General features: G+C 46.6%; 1 protein-coding gene across 2 annotated transcripts; it reads right to left on the bottom strand.

The window, feature by feature from the left end:
- Positions 1-234: 234 nt before the first annotated feature.
- Positions 235-16151, bottom strand: LOC139388512 (histone-lysine N-methyltransferase SETDB1-B-like). 2 transcript variants are annotated; one of them, XM_071135212.1, is made up of 25 exons: positions 16057-16151; positions 14883-15086; positions 13915-14084; positions 13727-13770; positions 11578-11683; positions 11283-11456; positions 10995-11199; positions 10695-10768; positions 10309-10499; positions 9935-10064; positions 9584-9737; positions 9292-9435; positions 8780-9116; positions 8379-8640; positions 7783-7873; positions 7504-7620; positions 7244-7413; positions 4175-4432; positions 3855-4016; positions 3130-3302; positions 2881-2900; positions 2573-2712; positions 1583-1836; positions 846-934; positions 235-684 (listed from the first exon to the last, which is right to left on the bottom strand). In XM_071135212.1, exons 1-25 carry the CDS (start codon positions 16074-16076, stop codon positions 567-569), a joined length of 3807 nt encoding a protein of 1268 aa, XP_070991313.1. In that variant the 5' UTR covers positions 16077-16151; the 3' UTR covers positions 235-566. The 2 variants fall into 2 exon arrangements, with proteins under 2 accessions (XP_070991313.1, XP_070991321.1); XM_071135220.1 differs by having other exon boundaries at positions 2588-2712.
- Positions 16152-18008: the final 1857 nt, after the last annotated feature.

Genomic DNA, 18008 nt, shown 5'->3' with positions numbered 1-18008 from the left:
ATCTTTGAAATTGTTGTGTATGTGTAATTGTTTTGCTCAGTGTACATGTATGAAGACCCATGTCCACAGGGGCTCAGTCCAACATCACTAACAGGCTACTCCAGTGTCTATGAAAGTGGTTTCCTGCTTTCCTGAGGGAAACACTACTACAGCTGTAATGAGCACAAATGATGTCTAGGCCTGAGGTACACTGAAATCCTTCAGTATAAAACATTAAAAACTATGTGGAATGTGTAGAAAACAGGATTTTATTCAGTTTGATCTGAATTCACAGACAGTCAAATACAACTGGGCATACAGACAAAACAGTAAAGAATTACAATACATCAGCAATAGGCATCCAAACAATTCAGAAAAAAAGATAAGAGGGGGAGGAACAAAAGAGAAACATGGACAGAGACTCGTGGATGCAGGTGTCCCATCTAGCATAGTATGTCCTTACAGCAGGCTTCTTCTACACTCAGAGAGGAGACGGAGTTAGAGGTCTCTTCCAGCAGAACTCTCTCTGCACTCCGAGATAAGATGAAGAAATAGAGGGATGAGATGGAGGTATAGAGGGTGGTCTCTTATAGCAGTCTTCCTCTGCACTCTGTTGAGCCACAGCAGCACAGTAGCTCCTTTCCCTCCACACTGCCAACCTCGTAGTTATAGTCCCATGTCAACTCTGTCCCCGCCCGGATACGCCTGCGCACACACACACACACGTTAGTGGATGACTCAGTGGTCAACAGGCAACATTCACAAGTGCTCAGCACAAAACCACATTTCAAATAATACATGTTTCTTTATCAGAGTAACAGGCTTCTACCAAGTCTATGTAACCATGTCTAATACAGAACACTCACTTGCTGGCGAAGAAGGCTACCCAGGGGAAACGCAGATCGTGTGTGTCTACAAACACATTCTGGACAAACAGGTTAGCACTGCAGCTATGCTGTAATGGGGAGAGATGAGAGGGAAGAGAGGAGAGAGAGCTTAATTCCCTTTGTCAAAATGCATATAGTCTCCATTGCAAACTGGAATGTTGCGCGCTGATGAAGCATGCCTTCTGTTGCTGTTTGATGCCAGCATTCAAATCAACTGGGAACTCGGAAATCTCTGACTTCAGTGAGTTCAAGATAAATGGGAACTGGAGAAAAAAATTTGCTCCAACTCGGAACAATTGTTTTGAATGGTCATCCAACAAGGAATTCCAACTCGGGTCTCTTTCTAGAGCTCCGACTTTCCGACCTGAAGTTCACGGACGTCATGATTTGACCTTGTATTTTTACGAGTTCCCAGTTGTCTTGAAAGCAGCACAAGTTGCTGCAGCAGCAGCTCAAGTTGCTGTAGCAGCAGCTCTTCTGCTGTCTGACAGATGTTCCACTAAAAGACTATCTGTATGCTGTACGCGTGTGATAGACCGATAAGCATGACCAGTCAACTGTATTTCCATCAATGAATAGGCAACAACTTTGCACTGGGATTATTTCTATTGGCCAGCGGAAATGTTATTTATCAGCTTTTTTATGCATTTATTTTTAAGTCAGACAAAAGCCAGCTATTACCGGCTAATGGAAAGTGACACATGTATCACACTCACGTTGAGGTAGCGCCCCAGGTTGCCCTCCAGCTTGGCGTCGATGATGTAGCAGGACTCCTCGCCATCGAAGAACTGTCGTGTGTTTTTAGGTCCACTGTCTCCCCCGTCCCCACCCTTGCCCTGTGCCCCTCCGTGGCCCCCCGGGCCTCCCCCTGGCCCCATCCCAGCCCCTCCAGTCTTCACCATCAGGCCATGGGAGTTCTTCAGAGCAATGCCTCGCGTGGACTTCACAGCCACCTGCCTCTTCACCGCACCTGAGACAGGAGGCAAGGAGAGGGAGGATGAAGGGGAGAAGAGCTTGCTTCTACAACTGCATTGCTTGCTGTTTGGGGTTTTAGGCTGGGTTTCTGTACAGCACTTTGAGATATCAGCTGATGTACGAAGGGCTATATAAATACATTTGATTTGAAGAGAAAGGGTCAATTCAAGGAGAAGCACCACATGAACAGGTCTGGCAATACCTGATAAAACACAGATCTATGAACCCACAGCCCCAACTTCCCCCTCTCCTCACCTGTGTTTTCCCCTCCACCCATTCTTCTTCTTCCCCCCTGTCCCCTCATCCTCTCCCCCGTCTCCCATTCTTCCTCCCCCCTCCAATTTCCTCCTAAACCGGTGCACGTTTTCCTCCGCCTTCCCCTCTCCCCGTGTGCATTTCCCTTCTGCCTTCCCCTTCTCCCCCATTCTCTCCTCCCCCATCCTCTCCCTACCTCCCCCATCCTCTCCTCTCCCTACCTCCCCCATCCTCTCCTCTCCCTACCTCCCCCATCCTCTCCTCTCCCTACCTCCCCCATCCTCTCCTCTCCCTACCTCCCCCATCCTCTCCTCTCCCTACCTCCCCCATCCTCTCCTCTCCTCCCCCATCCTCTCCTCTCCTCCCCCATCCTCTCCTCTCCTCCCCCATCCTCTCCTCTCCTCCCCCATCCTCTCCTCTCCCTACCTCCCCCATCCTCTCCTCTCCCTACCTCCCCCATCCTCTCCTCTCCCTACCTCCCCCATCTTCACCCTGTGTGCGTTTCTCTCTCTCCTTGTTGTCATCAGATCCAGAGCTGATGGTCTGGACGTCATCACTGTCCGACAGCGTCATCACATCCTGTCTCTTCCCTCCCTCCGTCTTCACTGATTGTTGACTGCGGAGGGCGCAAAAACACACACTTACAGAGTCACTCAACGTTATCGAATGTTATTCATATGGCACATTCTACCAGGTATATTTGATATTGTGCACCACAGGCCTAAAAGGGCCAAGCCAGAGTTAAATAGGTTGAAATTACATTTCACAATCATTCATTACGTACCTTTTCTGGTCTCCGGGCTCCTAGAACAGAGAACACAGGAGAAGGTGTATCAGTATCCAACCAGAGCACCGGAACACAAATCACTCATGAATAAACATGAGAAGGAATCAATCATCATGTGAGAGGGTGTCCAATCAGAACACCAGGAGATGAAAGCAAGAGATCGAGGATGATTGAATTATCCTAATATATGTAATAGGATCTACACAAAATAGCTGAGATGGATATGGGCTACCCCCCCCCCCTTACCTTCTTCTCTATCTTCAGTCCCTCCATCTTAACGGTGGCCTGGGAGGTAGAGGGTTGGTTGGTGAGCCAGGACGCTACTTTACTCTTCCCACTCTCCTCTGGCATGGGGGGCGGCTTCCTGTCCTCCTTCCCCCCCACTGACACACTCATCCCATCCTTACTGTCCTGGCTCCCTGGATGGGGGGGGGGACAGATCAAATAAATATCATTTTACATCAAGCTGCTACATGTAAAAAGGTTCAGCTGTTTTTCTCAATATCAAATATATCTGGGTAACAATTAAGTATCTTACTGTGATTGTTTTCAATTATAATAGTAAAAAATGTAATAAAAGTTTATAGAAAATGGCAATTTCTCAAGCATGAATCTTGCTAGGACTGTCTGAGGGTATTTGTATTTGTGTATTTATTAAGGATCCCCAGTTGATCCTGGCAAGTGGGGAGGAGGAAACAGATAACTAGCTGTTATTGGCAGAGATGTTTGGAACTCTTCCTTATTAACTCATTAACCGCCTGGTGATGTCATCAGGCAGGACAAAACTCCATCCCACCACAACAGGCTGACATTTCAGGAGGTCTTTTCAAATAGCTCTTACACCAACCTCGGTGTGGAAATATATATATATATATATATATCACATGTTTGACTGCAGTGGGCCTTTAACATAACTTCCTACTGCAGGCCCAGCGTGACAACTGGGGGTTCAGTTAAGTGCGCACACACACCTTCCATGACGCCCTTGGCCTGGCGACGGGTGGTGTAGCTCCTCCACACAGAGCTGGAGCTGTAGTAGGGGTCCTTCACAAACGTGTCGTCTGAACTTTTGTCGTTGTTCGACTCTTCATCACTATCCCCATCCTTAGAGGAGTCGCCACCAGCACCCCGCGCTGACGGAGAGAAGGAAGTCGGAAAACGGCAAAATGTGTCATTTCAGACTCAATGTGAATCCTAAATGGCACCATAATTGCTATATAGTGCACTACTTTGGCTCTGGTCAAAAGTAAAAGCCAGACACTTTCTAGACTGCTAAATTGTGACCCCTCACCTTTGCCAGCGGGGTTGGCGGCATTGGTTCTCTGGGGGGGTTTGGGAAGGGTCTTGTTCTGCAAAGCCAGGGAGGACGAGGGGGGGTTCTTCAGCCTGGACATGTCCACCCCGCTCCCGTCACTGTCTGAACAGTGGGCCTCACTCTCATACCCTTCCTTGAAGTTCTCCACACTCTCTATGTGGTCCAGGTTAGCAAAGTACTCATCACCCATCTCCAGACCCTCCTTGTCCGCAAAGTCATCTGTCAGAATCTTACCTGGGAGAGAGGGACGAGAGGGAGGGAGGGAGAGAGAGAAGAGAGAGAGAAGACAGGGAGGGAGGAGAGAGAGAAGACATGGAGGGCGGAGAGAGAGAAGAGAGGGAGGGCAGAGAGAGAGAAGACAGGGAGGGCAGAGAGAGTGGTCCAGGTTAGCAAAGTACTCATCACCCATCTCCAGACCCTCCTTGTCCGCAAAGTAATCTGTCAGAATCTTACCTGGGAGAGAGGGAGAGGGAGAAGAGAGTGAGAGAGAAGAGAGAGAGAAGACAGGGAGGGAGGAGAGAGAGAAGACAGGGAGGGCGGAGAGAGAGAAGAGAGGGAGGGCAGAGAGAGAGAAGAGAGGGAGGGCAGAGAGAGAGAAGAGAGGGAGGGCAGAGAGAGAGAAGAGAGGGAGGGCAGAGAGAGAGAAGACAGGGAGGGAGGAGAGAGAAGACAGGGAGGGCGGAGAGAGAGAAGAGAGGGAGGGAGGAGAGAGAGAAGAGAGGGAGGGAGAGAGACAAAAACAACACTAGACACTATGGAACACAAAGGTTTTACCATCTCATCCTGGAATATACCATGTCTGAGGTCATCTGCCTTTGGTCTAAAGAACAGGAACCCAGACTACAAATAAAGTGGAAATACAGACATTGTAATCTTCAATGGTATAGAGGAGACAAACCCGCTGGTTGCCCTCTAGGTTACAGAGAGCTGGTAGTCCCATCCACTGAACTACCAGGTGTGGAACAGGAAAGACACTCAGGGGAATGCTAACTTGGTATAGCGCTGAGCTAACGCACTATTAAATTAGTCAAAAGAGGAACAATTTACACCTGGCCAGAAATGAATAAGGAAACTATCCCAACAGAGACAAATGTCCTCATGTGTGCTACCTATACTCCCCCAATAGAATCCTCATACTTTAACGATAAGAGCTTCTCCATCCTAGAAGGGGAGATCAACCATTCCAGGCCCAGGGACATGTACTAGTCTGTGGTGACCTAAATGCCAGAACTGGACAGGAACCAGACACTCTCAGCACACAGGGGGACAAACACCAACCTGGAGGTGACAGTATTCCCTCCCAAATGTGCCCCCCTAGACACAACTATGACAAAACAACCAACAAAAATGGGTCACAACTCCTGCAGCTCTGTCGCATGCTGGGTCTCTACATAGTCAATGGTTGGCTTCGAGGAGACTCCTACGGTAGATACACCTACAGCTCATCTCCTGGCAGGGATGCAGCTTGAGCCCCACCCTCTCCATCATATATATCAATGAACTGGCGAGGGCAGTCTGCAGCACCCGGCCTCACCCTACTAGAATCTGACCTGGGCCCTGACAGTAAATCTCAGTAATACAAAAACGCTGTTCCAAAAAAAGTCCAGATGCCAAGAATACAAAGACAAATTCCACCTAGACACCGTAGCTCTAGAGCACACAAAAAACAATACATACCCCTGCCTAAATATCAGCACCACAGGTAACTTCCACAAAGCTGTGATCTGAGAGAGAAGGAAAGAAGGGCCTTCAACGCCATCAAAAGGAACACACAATTCGACATCCCAATTAGGATCCGTCTAAAAACACTTGAATCAGTTATAGAACCCATTGCACTTTATGGTTGTGAGGTCTGGGGTACGCTCACAAACCAAGAATTCACAAAATGGGACAAACACCAAATTGAGACTTATCCAAATAATGCATACAGAAGCGAAATTATGCCGATACCCACTAATGATCAAAATCCTGAAAAGAGCCATTAAATTCTACAACCAGCTAAAAGGAAGCGATTCCCAAACCTTCCATAACAAAGCCATCACTTACAGGGAGATTAACTTAGACAAGAGTCCCCTAAGAAAGCTGGCCATTGGGCTCTGTTCACAAATCCCAGGACAACACAAACTAGAATGCTATTTGGCCCTAACAGAGAGTACACAGCGGCAGAATACCTGTCCACTGTGACTGACCCAAACTTAAGGAAAGCTTTGACTATGTACAGACTCAGTGAGCATAGCCTTGCTATTGAGAGGGCGCCGTGGGCAGACCTGGTTCTCAAGAGAAGACAGGCTATGTGCTCACTGCCCACAAAATGAGGTGGAAACTGAGCTGCACTTCCTAACCTCCTGTCCAACGTATGACCATATTAGAGAGACATATTTCCCTCAGATTACACAGATCCACAAAGTATTTGAAAACAAATCCAATGTGGATAAACTCCCGCATCTATTAGGTGAAATACCCCAGTGAGACACCACAGCAGAAAGATGTGTGACCTGTTGCCACAAGAAAAGGGCAACCAGTGAAAAACAAACACCATTGTAAATACAACCCATATTTACATTTATTTTCCCTTTTGTACATTGTTATAACACTGTAGATTGCCATAATATGATATTTCAAATGTCTCCAATCCTTTGAAACTGTAATGTTTACTGTTAATTTTTGATTGTTTATTTTACTTTAGTTTATTATCTATTTCACTTGCTTTGGCAATGTAAACATGTTTCCCATGCCATTAAAGCCCTGAATTGAATTGAGGTGTGAGGAGAGGAGAGAGAGAGAGACGATAAGAAGGGAAGTAAAGGAAATAGGGCAAGACCTTCTACGTTAGTATTCATTCTGCATTCACATGTAGGCATTTAAACAATTATATACACTGACAAGGAGCCATGTGCTGTTATGAATGTTAATGACAGGTCTTATCATGCAGTCCACTTCCTACATGTAATGCAATGTGAATACCGGTACATACTGTTATCCATGTGTAACGCCTGCTATAACACCGCTCTGTCCCCTCCTCCACCACACCACCCAGCGACGTACCTGCGTAGATACAGACGAAGGACCCCTTGGCCACGTCGTCCAGACAGCGGATGCCCCAGCCTTTGTTCTGGGTCTTAAAGAGCTGCAGCCTCACCTGCAGACCGTGCTGCACCAGACGGTTAGTACACATCTGACTGCAGCACTTACAACGCTTATTACACTCATAAATCCTGAGAGGGGGAAGGACGGAGAGGGGGAGAGATTAGTAAGAGGGATGTCTGTGTTTGTGGCTGTGTGTGTTGTTTGTGTGCGTCTCTCACCCGGTGGGCAAACACTCCTCCAGTCTCTTTTGTGTGTATCCAGCCGTGTGGTTGATCTGTGCTCCAGGGGTACAGGCTGTGGCCTGCAGGGTCAGCTGGTGACATGAACACTTGGACCTGCACAACACACACAATCCCAATTTCAACACTTTCAATTGACTAAATAAATGAATCCCTGATTTAACAATTGGACAGGTGAAATCTATGTAGTGGAGGCCATGCAGAAGACAGAGACCAGATGAGGGGGGTTACAGGAAGGTCAAGAGGCATAGTACTAACTTGTCCCTGCAGCCGTCGGTACAGTCACAGCCCACCAGGAACTCAGGACTGGTGTTGATGAACACTCCGTCTTCAGGGATACGCTCCTTACCTGGGAACACACAGACATCAGTCACTGACGTCTTCAGGAATTCTTCACCATAGAATTAGAACTAATGTTCCAGTTTTATGACTTCATCTCAACTGAGTATCAATTGACTCCCTATTCCAGGTAGCCTAGTGGTTAGAGCGTTGGGTCAGTAACTGAAAGGTTGCTAGAACAAATTCCCGAGCTGACAAGGTAAACATTTGTCGTTCTGCCCCTGAGCAAGGCAGTTAACCCACTGTTCCCCGGGCGCCAAAGAATGTCCAATTATGGCAGCCCCCCTGCACCTCTCTGATTCAGAGGGGTTAAATGCAGAAGACACATTTCAGTTGAATGGATTCAGTTGTACAACTGACTAGGTATCCCCCTTTCCTTACGTGTTGTGTAGCTAGTGCACCACCATTGGCCCGTACTATACAGGAAGACCTAGCGTTCTGATGGGTAATCGTTTGATTGAGGCCTCTATAGTAACTCAAGGCCTATATACTGATTGAGAAATCCCTCTGCTCACTGTAGGCCACGTCGGGGGGTGGTGTGATGTCGATCTCGTTGACGCAGGACAGGGGAATGTCCTCGCGGCCGTTGGTGATGTCTCGAATGTAGTAGTAAGGCTTCTGGGGCTGGAAGCGCCGGTCGACCAGGACGTAGGGGTCCAAGCAGAACATCTCCAGGAAGATGAAGTCACAGCGCGTCTGAAACAGGTAGCGCTGGATCTCTGCCATGCTGCGCAGACACAGCCCACAAGGAGACTTGTAGATCACATGGAACGACATCTGACAGAGGGGTTGGGGAGAGGGAGAGAGACGGACGGACAGTGGGGGGGAGGTGAAAGATAGTTAATGCCAAAATCTGTCCCCCTATTATAATCCAATCCAAAGATAATACTTCTCAAAGCTCTTGTTCTGTCTTTACCTTGCGGTTGACTCTCCTTCGGCCCGTCATGCGTCTGAACTCGTACAGTAGAGGGGTGAGCAGGGGGTTCCTGCCCCGGTGCATATCTGGTCTGGAGGGCCGGATACGGTTGAGACAAGCAGGCTGGCAGGTGTGAGGCAGGTAGAAGATGCGGTCTGTGGGGGCGCGGTACGAGGGCTCGTGGGGAATCCGGTCGTTACTGAAGGTGTATGGGGTCACTGCAGGTGCGGGGGCGGTGGGAGGGGCTTGGGGAGGAGGGGGCAGAGACTGCTGCTGGTGTTGGATAGGCTGTAGGGACGTGAGAGTCTGGATGTTGCCAGTCTGAAGGACATACATTCTGGAGGGGGGTGCGAGAGTGAAGTAGAGATACAAATAGATTCCTATAAAACTGCATATTTGTGAGTGTGGCTCTTTAGTAAGAGATTATGTTCAATAGCAGTAGGAGAAGGGAACTAATTAATGCAGATTTGATGATTTTATTATGATCATACATTTCCTGTCCCCTCTCTCACCTGGATGAGTTTCCAGGAGAACCAGTTGGAGGTTGGGGCTGCATGGCTTTAGGGGCGTGGCTATTACTGGCCAATCCAGTGCGAGAGCCTCCTGGCGTGGGAATGTATGGAGAAGTACTCTTCTTAGCCATCTGATACTTAGGACTGTTGAGGGTGTGGAGACAGAGAGGAACAGGAGGGAAGAAGGGGGGGATCAGGGAGAAAAGGGGTAAATGTAGCAGCGAGAGGGGAGAGAGGATGTCCATTTTCAAGGAATGTCACAAGATTTACACTGTGTGTGTGTGATACTCACTCTGTTCGTGCAAGCTGATTGGGCTGGGAGGGTGTAGGAGGGATAGAGGAGGGTGGGGAGAGGGGATGGGGGGATTTAGTGGGGGTCCCACTGGGGGTTATGGTGTTCCCCCCACTGTGATACTGGACCACGGGGCCCTTGGTCCTCAATGCTCCTACAGAGAGAGAGCAAATGGTTAACGACATCCCAATGAAGTAGAGACTAGAGTTATCCAATGAAGGACAGGTCAAGGTTCTGTCATGTACAGTATAATATGTGATCCTGCTGGGTTATTAAAGATGGATTGATTGGTTAAGTGATTGGTTTGATTGTTCATATATTACATGATTGATTGAATAGAGTGAGTGTTACCCATGCTGGGGCGTGTCCTCTGCTGGCCAGCCATCTTCTTCTCCTGGGTGTTGGCACAGTTGGTCTTCAGGTTGAACATGGGCTCCAGCCTGGTTGAACCGCGGTAGATCCACTCACTACGCTTGTCATCCTGAAGGAGAACAAATAACCATACAAACGGATTACCACAGAGATCACTTTTCAGTCATTCAATTGCTTTATCTTATCTACCTTATTTTCATATTTTGTTGAGTGTCTGCAGAAGTAGTATAAAAATGTGATTCAAAACCAGAAACTAAACTATCCCTGTTTATAACATGCTGCGACCGTCATGTTAAATCAGACTATAAATAAAGTTGGCTGGTAATCAAATCCCAGTGATTATGTCATCATACCAGGAAGAGGATCTTGACGAGGCTGCCGTCCACCTCCTCCACTCTGCTCCTCCACCACGTCCCCTCCCACTCTGTCTTGATGACCTGGCCTGCCTTCAGCAGCACCATGGGCCTGTTGGGGTATGATGTTATATATTCCTCTATGAAGTCTTTACACGATGCATCCTCTATGTCCTCCCATGTACGCTTCACTGGGGGAGAAAATATGATGGGGAGAGGAAGAGGAGAGATGGGGAGAGGAAGAGGAGAGATGGGGAGAGGAGAGATGGTGAGTGAAGATGTGAAGAGGGTAAGCTGAGGTCACATCCCAAAACCAGATTGATAGGAGAAAAGAGAGCATATTGAAAGGAAAGAGAGGACATGAAGACAGAAAGGAGGGTTCTTACTTGGTCTGCAGACAGGATAGAGCTCAGGCAGGGTCACGTAGGAGGCATAACCGTCGTCAAAGAAGATCAGGAACCTGAAACACACATAGACAACTGTTGAAACAGCTTCACAACCCTTCACCAAACACACAGAGGATATTTGAAACAGCTTCACAACCCTTCACCAAACACACAGAGGATATTTGAAACAGCTTCACAACCCTTCACCAAACACACAGAGGATATTTGAAACAGCTTCACAACCCTTCACCAAACACACAGAGGATATTGAAACATGCTCACACACACACAGCTTCTCACCTCATGCGGTTCTTGTTGTTGGGCATCTCTGCCACGATGCCAGCGTAGAGCCAGACCTGGTTGCCGTCCTTGTACTTGGCGACCACCCTGGCTCCCACGTATAGCCTCTCCAGGGTGGGGTGGTAGTGAAACGCTATGTGGTTCCCAGAGAGTAGACTCTTCCCCTTGTTCTCAAACTTTACCTTGTACTTACTGTAACCATTACCTACAAACACACACATTCAATGTCAAACTTCACCATGTGCATAGGTGTGTGTGTGTGGAGAGGTGTGTGTATGCATGTCTCACCGACAGGGTTGATGGCGATGAGCATTCCACTGTGCCAGGTCTTGGTGCGTTTCTTTCCCAGAAGACTCATCTCCAGTCTGATTTCATCATCCTTCAGGGAGGGGTTAGGCTGGGTGGGTGTGTTCCTGGGCGTGGCCTGGGACACAAACACCGCTGGCATCGGCACTGGGCCACCTACACAAAATAAAGAATGCATGTGCACGTTTGTGCAGTATGTACACACACAAAGACACTGCCATGACCCGGAGGTATACATCAATCACAGACATATAGAACTGCACATTGGTGCCATTACCTGTCTGTTGTATTGCAGGCCCGGAAGAAGAGTTCTTGTTGACTGTCTGGGCCAGCTTCAACACCTGCTGGGAGGAACGCTGGAGAGCTGCCGACGCCTCTTTAAACTACAGGACACACAAACAATTAACACATACATGTGGATATTGTTCAGAATTCTTTCTGAATTTTAACTACCACCTGTGTTTGTTTGTATGTATGTATGTATGTATGTATGTACGTACGTATAGTGGGGCAAATAAGTATTTAGTCAGCCACCAATTGTGCAAGTTCTCCAACTTATAAAGATGAAAGAGGCCTGTAATTTTCATCATAGGTACACTTCAAGTATGACAGATAAAATGAGAAAAAAATCCAGAAAATCACATTGTAGGATCTTTAATGAATTTATTTGCAAATTATGGTGGAAAATAAGTATTTGGTCACCTACAAACAAGCAAGATTTCTGGCTCTCACAGACCTGTAACTTCTTCTTTAAGAGGCTCCTCTGTCCTCCACTCGTTACCTGTATTAATGGCACCTGTTTGAACTTTTTATCAGTATAAAAGACACCTGTCCACAACCTCAAACAGTCACACTCCAAACTCCACTATGGCCAAGACCAAAGAGCTGTCAAAGGACACCAGAAACAAAATTGTAGACCTGCACCAGGCTGGGAAGACTGAATCTGCAATAGGTAAGCAGCTTGGTTTGAAGAAATCAACTTTGGGAGCAATTATTAGGAAATGGAAGACATACAAGACCACTGATAATCTCCCTCGATCTGGGGCTCCACGCAAGATCTCACCCCGTGGGGTCAAAATTATCACAAGAACAGTGGGCAAAAATCCCACAACCACACGGGGGGACCTAGTGAATGACCTGCAGAGAGCTGGGACCAAAGTAACAAAGCCTACCATCAGTAACACACTACGCCGCCAGGGACTCAAATCCTGCAGTGCCAGACGTGTGTCCCTGCTTAAGCCAGTACATGTCCAGGCCCATCTGAAGTTTGCTAGAGAGCATTTGGATGATCCAGAAGAAGATTGGGAGAATGTCATATGGTCAGATGAAACCAAAATATAACTTTTTGGTAAAAACTCAACTTGTCGTGTTTGGAGGACAAAGAATGCTGAGTTGCATCCAAAGAACACCATACCTACTGTGAAGCATGGGGGTGGAAACATCATGCTTTGGGGCTGTTTTTCTGCAAAGGGACCAGGACGACTGATCCGTGTAAAGGAAAGAATTAATGGGGCCATGTATTGTGAGATTTTGAGTGAAAACCTCCTTCCATCAGCAATGGCATTGAAGATGAAACGTTGCTGAGTCTTTCAGCATGACAATGATCCCAAACACACCGCCCGGGCAACGAAGGAGTGGCTTCGTAAGAAGCATTTCAAGGTCCTGGAGTGGCCTAGCCAGTCTCCAGATCTCAACCCCATAGAAAATCTTTGGAGGGAGTTGAAAGTCTGTGATGCACAGCAACAGCCCCAAAACATCACTGCTCTAGAGGAGATCTGCATGGAGGAATGGGGCTAAATACCAGCAACAGTGTGTGAAAACCTTCTGAAGACTTACAGAAAACGTTTGACCTCTGTCATTGCCAACAAAGGGTATATAACAAAGTATTGAGATAAACTTTTGTTATTGACCAAATACTTATTTTCCACCATAATTTGCAAATAAATTCATAAAAAATCCTACAATGTGATTTTCTGGAGAAAAAAAATCGCATTTTGTCTGTCATAGTTGAAGTGTACCTATGATGAAAATTACAGGCCTCTCATCTTTTTAAGTGGGAGAACTTGCACAATTGGTGGCTGACTAAATACTTTTTTGCCCCACTGTATGTATGTATGTATGTATGTATGTATGCATGCATGTATGTATGCATGTATGGGGAAGAGAGAGAGACAGGGCTGGAGAGAGAGAGATGGGGCGGGAGAGAGAGACAGTGAAGGGAGAGAGAGAGACAGCGAAGGGAGAGAGAGAGACAGCGAAGGGAGAGAGAGAGACAGCGAAGGGAGAGAGAGAGACAGCGAAGGGAGAGAGAGAGACAGCGAAGGGAGAGAGACTAGCTTCAACACCGGCTGGGAGGAACACTGGAAAGCTGCAGATAACAGGGTCAATTAACACGAGTGTGTGTGTGACTAATTATTTGTTCTCACCATTGCATCATGGACAGGCATCCCAGGTTTCTTGGGTGGAACCACTGAGAGGAAAGAGGTCAGAGAAGAGAGAAAAGAAACCAGGTTAGACATTCACTCCTGTGTCTTATCCTGGAGCTGCACCCCTGGAAAGGTTTCCTTTGGTAAACATATTGTTTAGCTCACTGGGAGTAAGTGGCAGTACGTACGTAAGCCCACAGCGATGACATCATCATCGTCATCATCATCGTCAATTTCTATGACATCAGAGGACTGAACCCCTCCCACTCCACCCTCGTCCTCTGAAGAACTCTCCTTGTAGACCAGACCCATTTTACTGTAGGTGGACTTCACCAGCGCCTCACACTCCACTATAGACCTGCAACACACACACACAATGGAGAGAATCACACAGACGGTAACACACACACAACAGTCCTATTGTGAGGATTGAAAATATGCTTGGCCTATCATGAGGGTGTCTGTGTATGTTAAAAGCAACATTTTACAACATATGATGTGACTAGCGAAAACGCTGTGGCTGGCCTTGAGGTATAGGCAGCTATCATGAGTTTTGGGAGAAAACTCATGATAGGCAGTTAAACAGACTGTCTTTTGTTAGAACTCAAACTTAGCAGTAACCAGAACCAGATGTGAGATAACGGTACGGTATTTAGGGTATGAGCGCATAGATATTCTGCCCAGCAACAACTACACCTGTCAATGGGAACGCCCGGGGGCTGGGACCAGTTGGGGTGCCAACAATCAACATAGGTCGAGTAAGTTTAAACCACACTTGATCTCTACTCTGACAGGCCAGCTCGGAAGCAGGAACTACTACTGTCAGAGTATTTAAAGAAGATATCTTTAGGGTGTTGGCCAGTTCTCTGTTCTACCCTACGTGGTGTTACAGCAGTCCCGTATATACAAAAATTGCATTTACCACTTATTACTTAGCTAATAAAAAATAGCATAAAATTGGTGACTCAGTCTCATACTTATCCTGATACCAGATTCGATCAGTGCAACCCTTTACACTATTTTACAGTAAGCCGGGCCTCACATTCTTCTATAGACCTGACACACACACTAAAGTCTTCCACTCTACTATGGACCTGAGAAAGAAAGAAAGAAACAAAACATCATTCCTCCCCCCCCCACACACACACACACTCACTGGTTGGCATTGTTGAAGAGTTTGTCCACCACCTCCTCTTCCTTCTCTTTCTGCTCCACCCATTCTTTGAGCTCAGCCAGCTGGGCCTTCCTCTGGCGGACTGCCTCACTCCTCTCCACCTCCTCCTCAATCCACTTACTCAGCTCCTCCAGAGACACACCCAGCTCCTCCTCCAGACCAGAGTCCCAGCCCTCCACCTCCATCCTGTGGGGAGACAGGAGTGAGAGAGATGTAACGGGGGCCAGGCAGAGAGAACGATGGAGAGACCGGGGTTGAGACATACAGGGAGGGAGAGTAAGAAAGCAACGGGAGTAGCGTAGAAGGGGAGGAGGCAGAGACAGAAAGAACGGAGTGAAGATGAGGCAAAGAAAGCGAGATTACATTGTTACTGATCAAGCTAGTGTTAGCTAACTAGCTAGCTAGCTAACTACACGGTATTCTGAACATTGTTGCAATTTCAGGGCCGATTAAACACGTTGGGACAAAAACTCACCTGTACAATCTGTTTAAAATATCACCCTAGGTAGTTTATATTGTAACAAAGGTCATGCATTGGTGTTTTCAACTTCATGTGATCGTCGCATTGTTTTGAAATGAGGGACCACTGTTCAGGGACATCGACAGTGCTCGTGGTAGTTGTAGTCTTATAAATAAACGTATTTAACTCATCTTAGAAGATCAAAATAAACATTTGAAACTCGTTATTTGGAATGAAAGCTATTGTAATCAAAAACATTTTACACCATTTGTATATCATTCTAACATAGGGGGGGGGGAGGCACTTAGTGAACAATTTAAACTACAACTCCCAAACGTCACAACGGCAAAAGGTTAGCACACAGCGGTGAGCGGAGAAGACACGTTTAGCAGTCAGAAATATTGTACTGTAGTAGCTTTAAATTAAATTCCCGGGGGAATGCACTTTTTAAAGTAAGTGATTTTGTGCACATAATCACAGTGGATCTTAATTTATCGGACAAGTTGAGTTTATTCAAACAATCTTGCTAACTCGAAAGTTACTGAGCTGGGGAGGGAGACTAGCTAACTATGCTAACAAGCAGTTGTCTTTTGTAGTTGCCTTCTCTAAATCTATATCCGCTCACCGTATAATGCATCTGCAACTTAAAACTGTTTATGAATCGAGACAATTTTTATTGGAAGTTAATGAACTCACCCATCATCATTATTGTCCATTTATCCAGTCATTCAGCTAGAAAGCTTCAGACCACTCACAATACCCGGCATACAACTTCTTCTTCCTGTGGCTTTCCGGCAGACTAGACGCTGTATTGCGAATTGCTGCCCTTAGCAGGTCGGAATGCGGATTGCACATTTGGATCAAAAAAGAGGAATGTGGTAAAAACTTAAATTGCACCATCAAACCCTGCTATACACTATCCCCAAAAACCATCATCCCATTACTTTAGCACTAAACGATCCTACAGCATTGCAGGCTGTCAGCCTGGTCGGATGGAACCCTTCTCTCAAAACCTGTAGATCTTCTGCACTAAAATCTCTGACACGCAAATATTTCTCTGCTGCTGCAACTACCATCTATCTTTTGTGATTGTTTTATTTCACCTTTATTTAACCAGGTAGGCTAGTTGAGAACAAGTTCTCATTTACAACTGCGACCGGGCCAGGATAAAGCAAAGCAGTGCGACACAAACAACAAAACAGAGTTACACATGGAATAAACAAGCATACAGTCAATAACACAATAGGAAAAACAAAAGTCTATATACTGTGTGTGTAAATGGCGTGAGGAGGTAAGGCAATAAATAGGCCATAGTAACGAAGTAATTACAATTTATCAGATTAACACTGGAGTGATAGATGAGCAGATGATGATGTGCAAGTAGAGATACTGGTGTGCAAAAGAGCAGAAAAATAAATAAAAACAATATGGGGATGAGGTAGGTAGATTAGGTGGGCTATTTACAGATGGACTATGTACAGCTGCAGCGATCGGATAGCTGCTCAGATAGCTGATGTTTAAAGTTAGTGAGGGAAATATAAATCTCCAGCTTCAGTGATTTTTGCAATCAGTTCCAGTCACTGGCAGCAAAGAACTGGAAGGAACGGTGGCCAAAGGAGGTGTTGGCTTTTCCACTCCATCAGTGCAGTTGACCGCCACCATATTGCGCAATAAATCCAACCTTTCTAAAACTCATCTTCTCCGGCTCTCTCTCTTCAGGCCTACTCACTGGTGGCCTCCCAGTCGAATCACTCACCATTGGACTATCCTCTACTCTCTTCACTGCCTCAGCATAGGAAACGTTCTGCCCCACTTGAACTCTGGCAATCTCAACCTGCCTCCCTCTCACAGGGCACTTCAGATCCACAATGGGAACCCCCCACAATTGACAGACAGTGCTTTCTCTATGCCAGCTGTACACTCCCTCTGACTAACCTCCTGCACATTTTTTACATCATGGGATCTCCCTTTGCACACTGCTGCAATGTGTCTGAAAAAAAAAGCACCAAAGTAGGTTCGAAACAGGCCCTCGCAGAATATCAAATATAACCTAACCAGACCTTATGAGGTAGAAACTCTGTGTCAAAGCTCAACAAAACTGACAGGGTATTGTCAGTCTCGCCATTGCCACCAGGTCTACGTCTCACCAAACGGCAGGCGTCACAAACACTAGGAATATTCCTTTTCATTTCGTCCACCTCTATACTCAACACTACCCAACTGATCACCCCTTTTAGCGGTACCCTGCTCCGGAGAGCAAAGCACACCACCGGTTGAGCCCCGGGCCGTGTGACTCGAAGTGCCTGCTCTGTCGCTGCAGGTAATCCTGGACTGGCTCAACCTCAGAGTGCTCACCACTGCTGTCTGACTCCATTTAGAGGTCGTCAAGATTCTCAAGAGTGCATGAAGACCTATAAGTAATATTACTTGTTTTGTAATCAGGAGACATAGGTACAGTGGGGCCTGTAATTTTCATCATAGGTACACTTCAACTATGACAGACAAAACGGAAAAAAAATCCAGAAAATCACATTGTAGGATTTTTAATGAATTTATTTGCAAATTATGGTGGAAAATAAGTATTTGGTCACCTACAAACAAGCAAGATTTCTGGCTCTCACAGACCTGTAACTTCTTCTTTAAGAGGC

This window comes from Oncorhynchus clarkii, chromosome 3 (genome assembly GCF_045791955.1).
Source record: "Oncorhynchus clarkii lewisi isolate Uvic-CL-2024 chromosome 3, UVic_Ocla_1.0, whole genome shotgun sequence".
NCBI lineage: Eukaryota > Metazoa > Chordata > Actinopteri > Salmoniformes > Salmonidae > Oncorhynchus > Oncorhynchus clarkii.
This window is presented reverse-complemented; position numbering and strand designations above follow the sequence as displayed.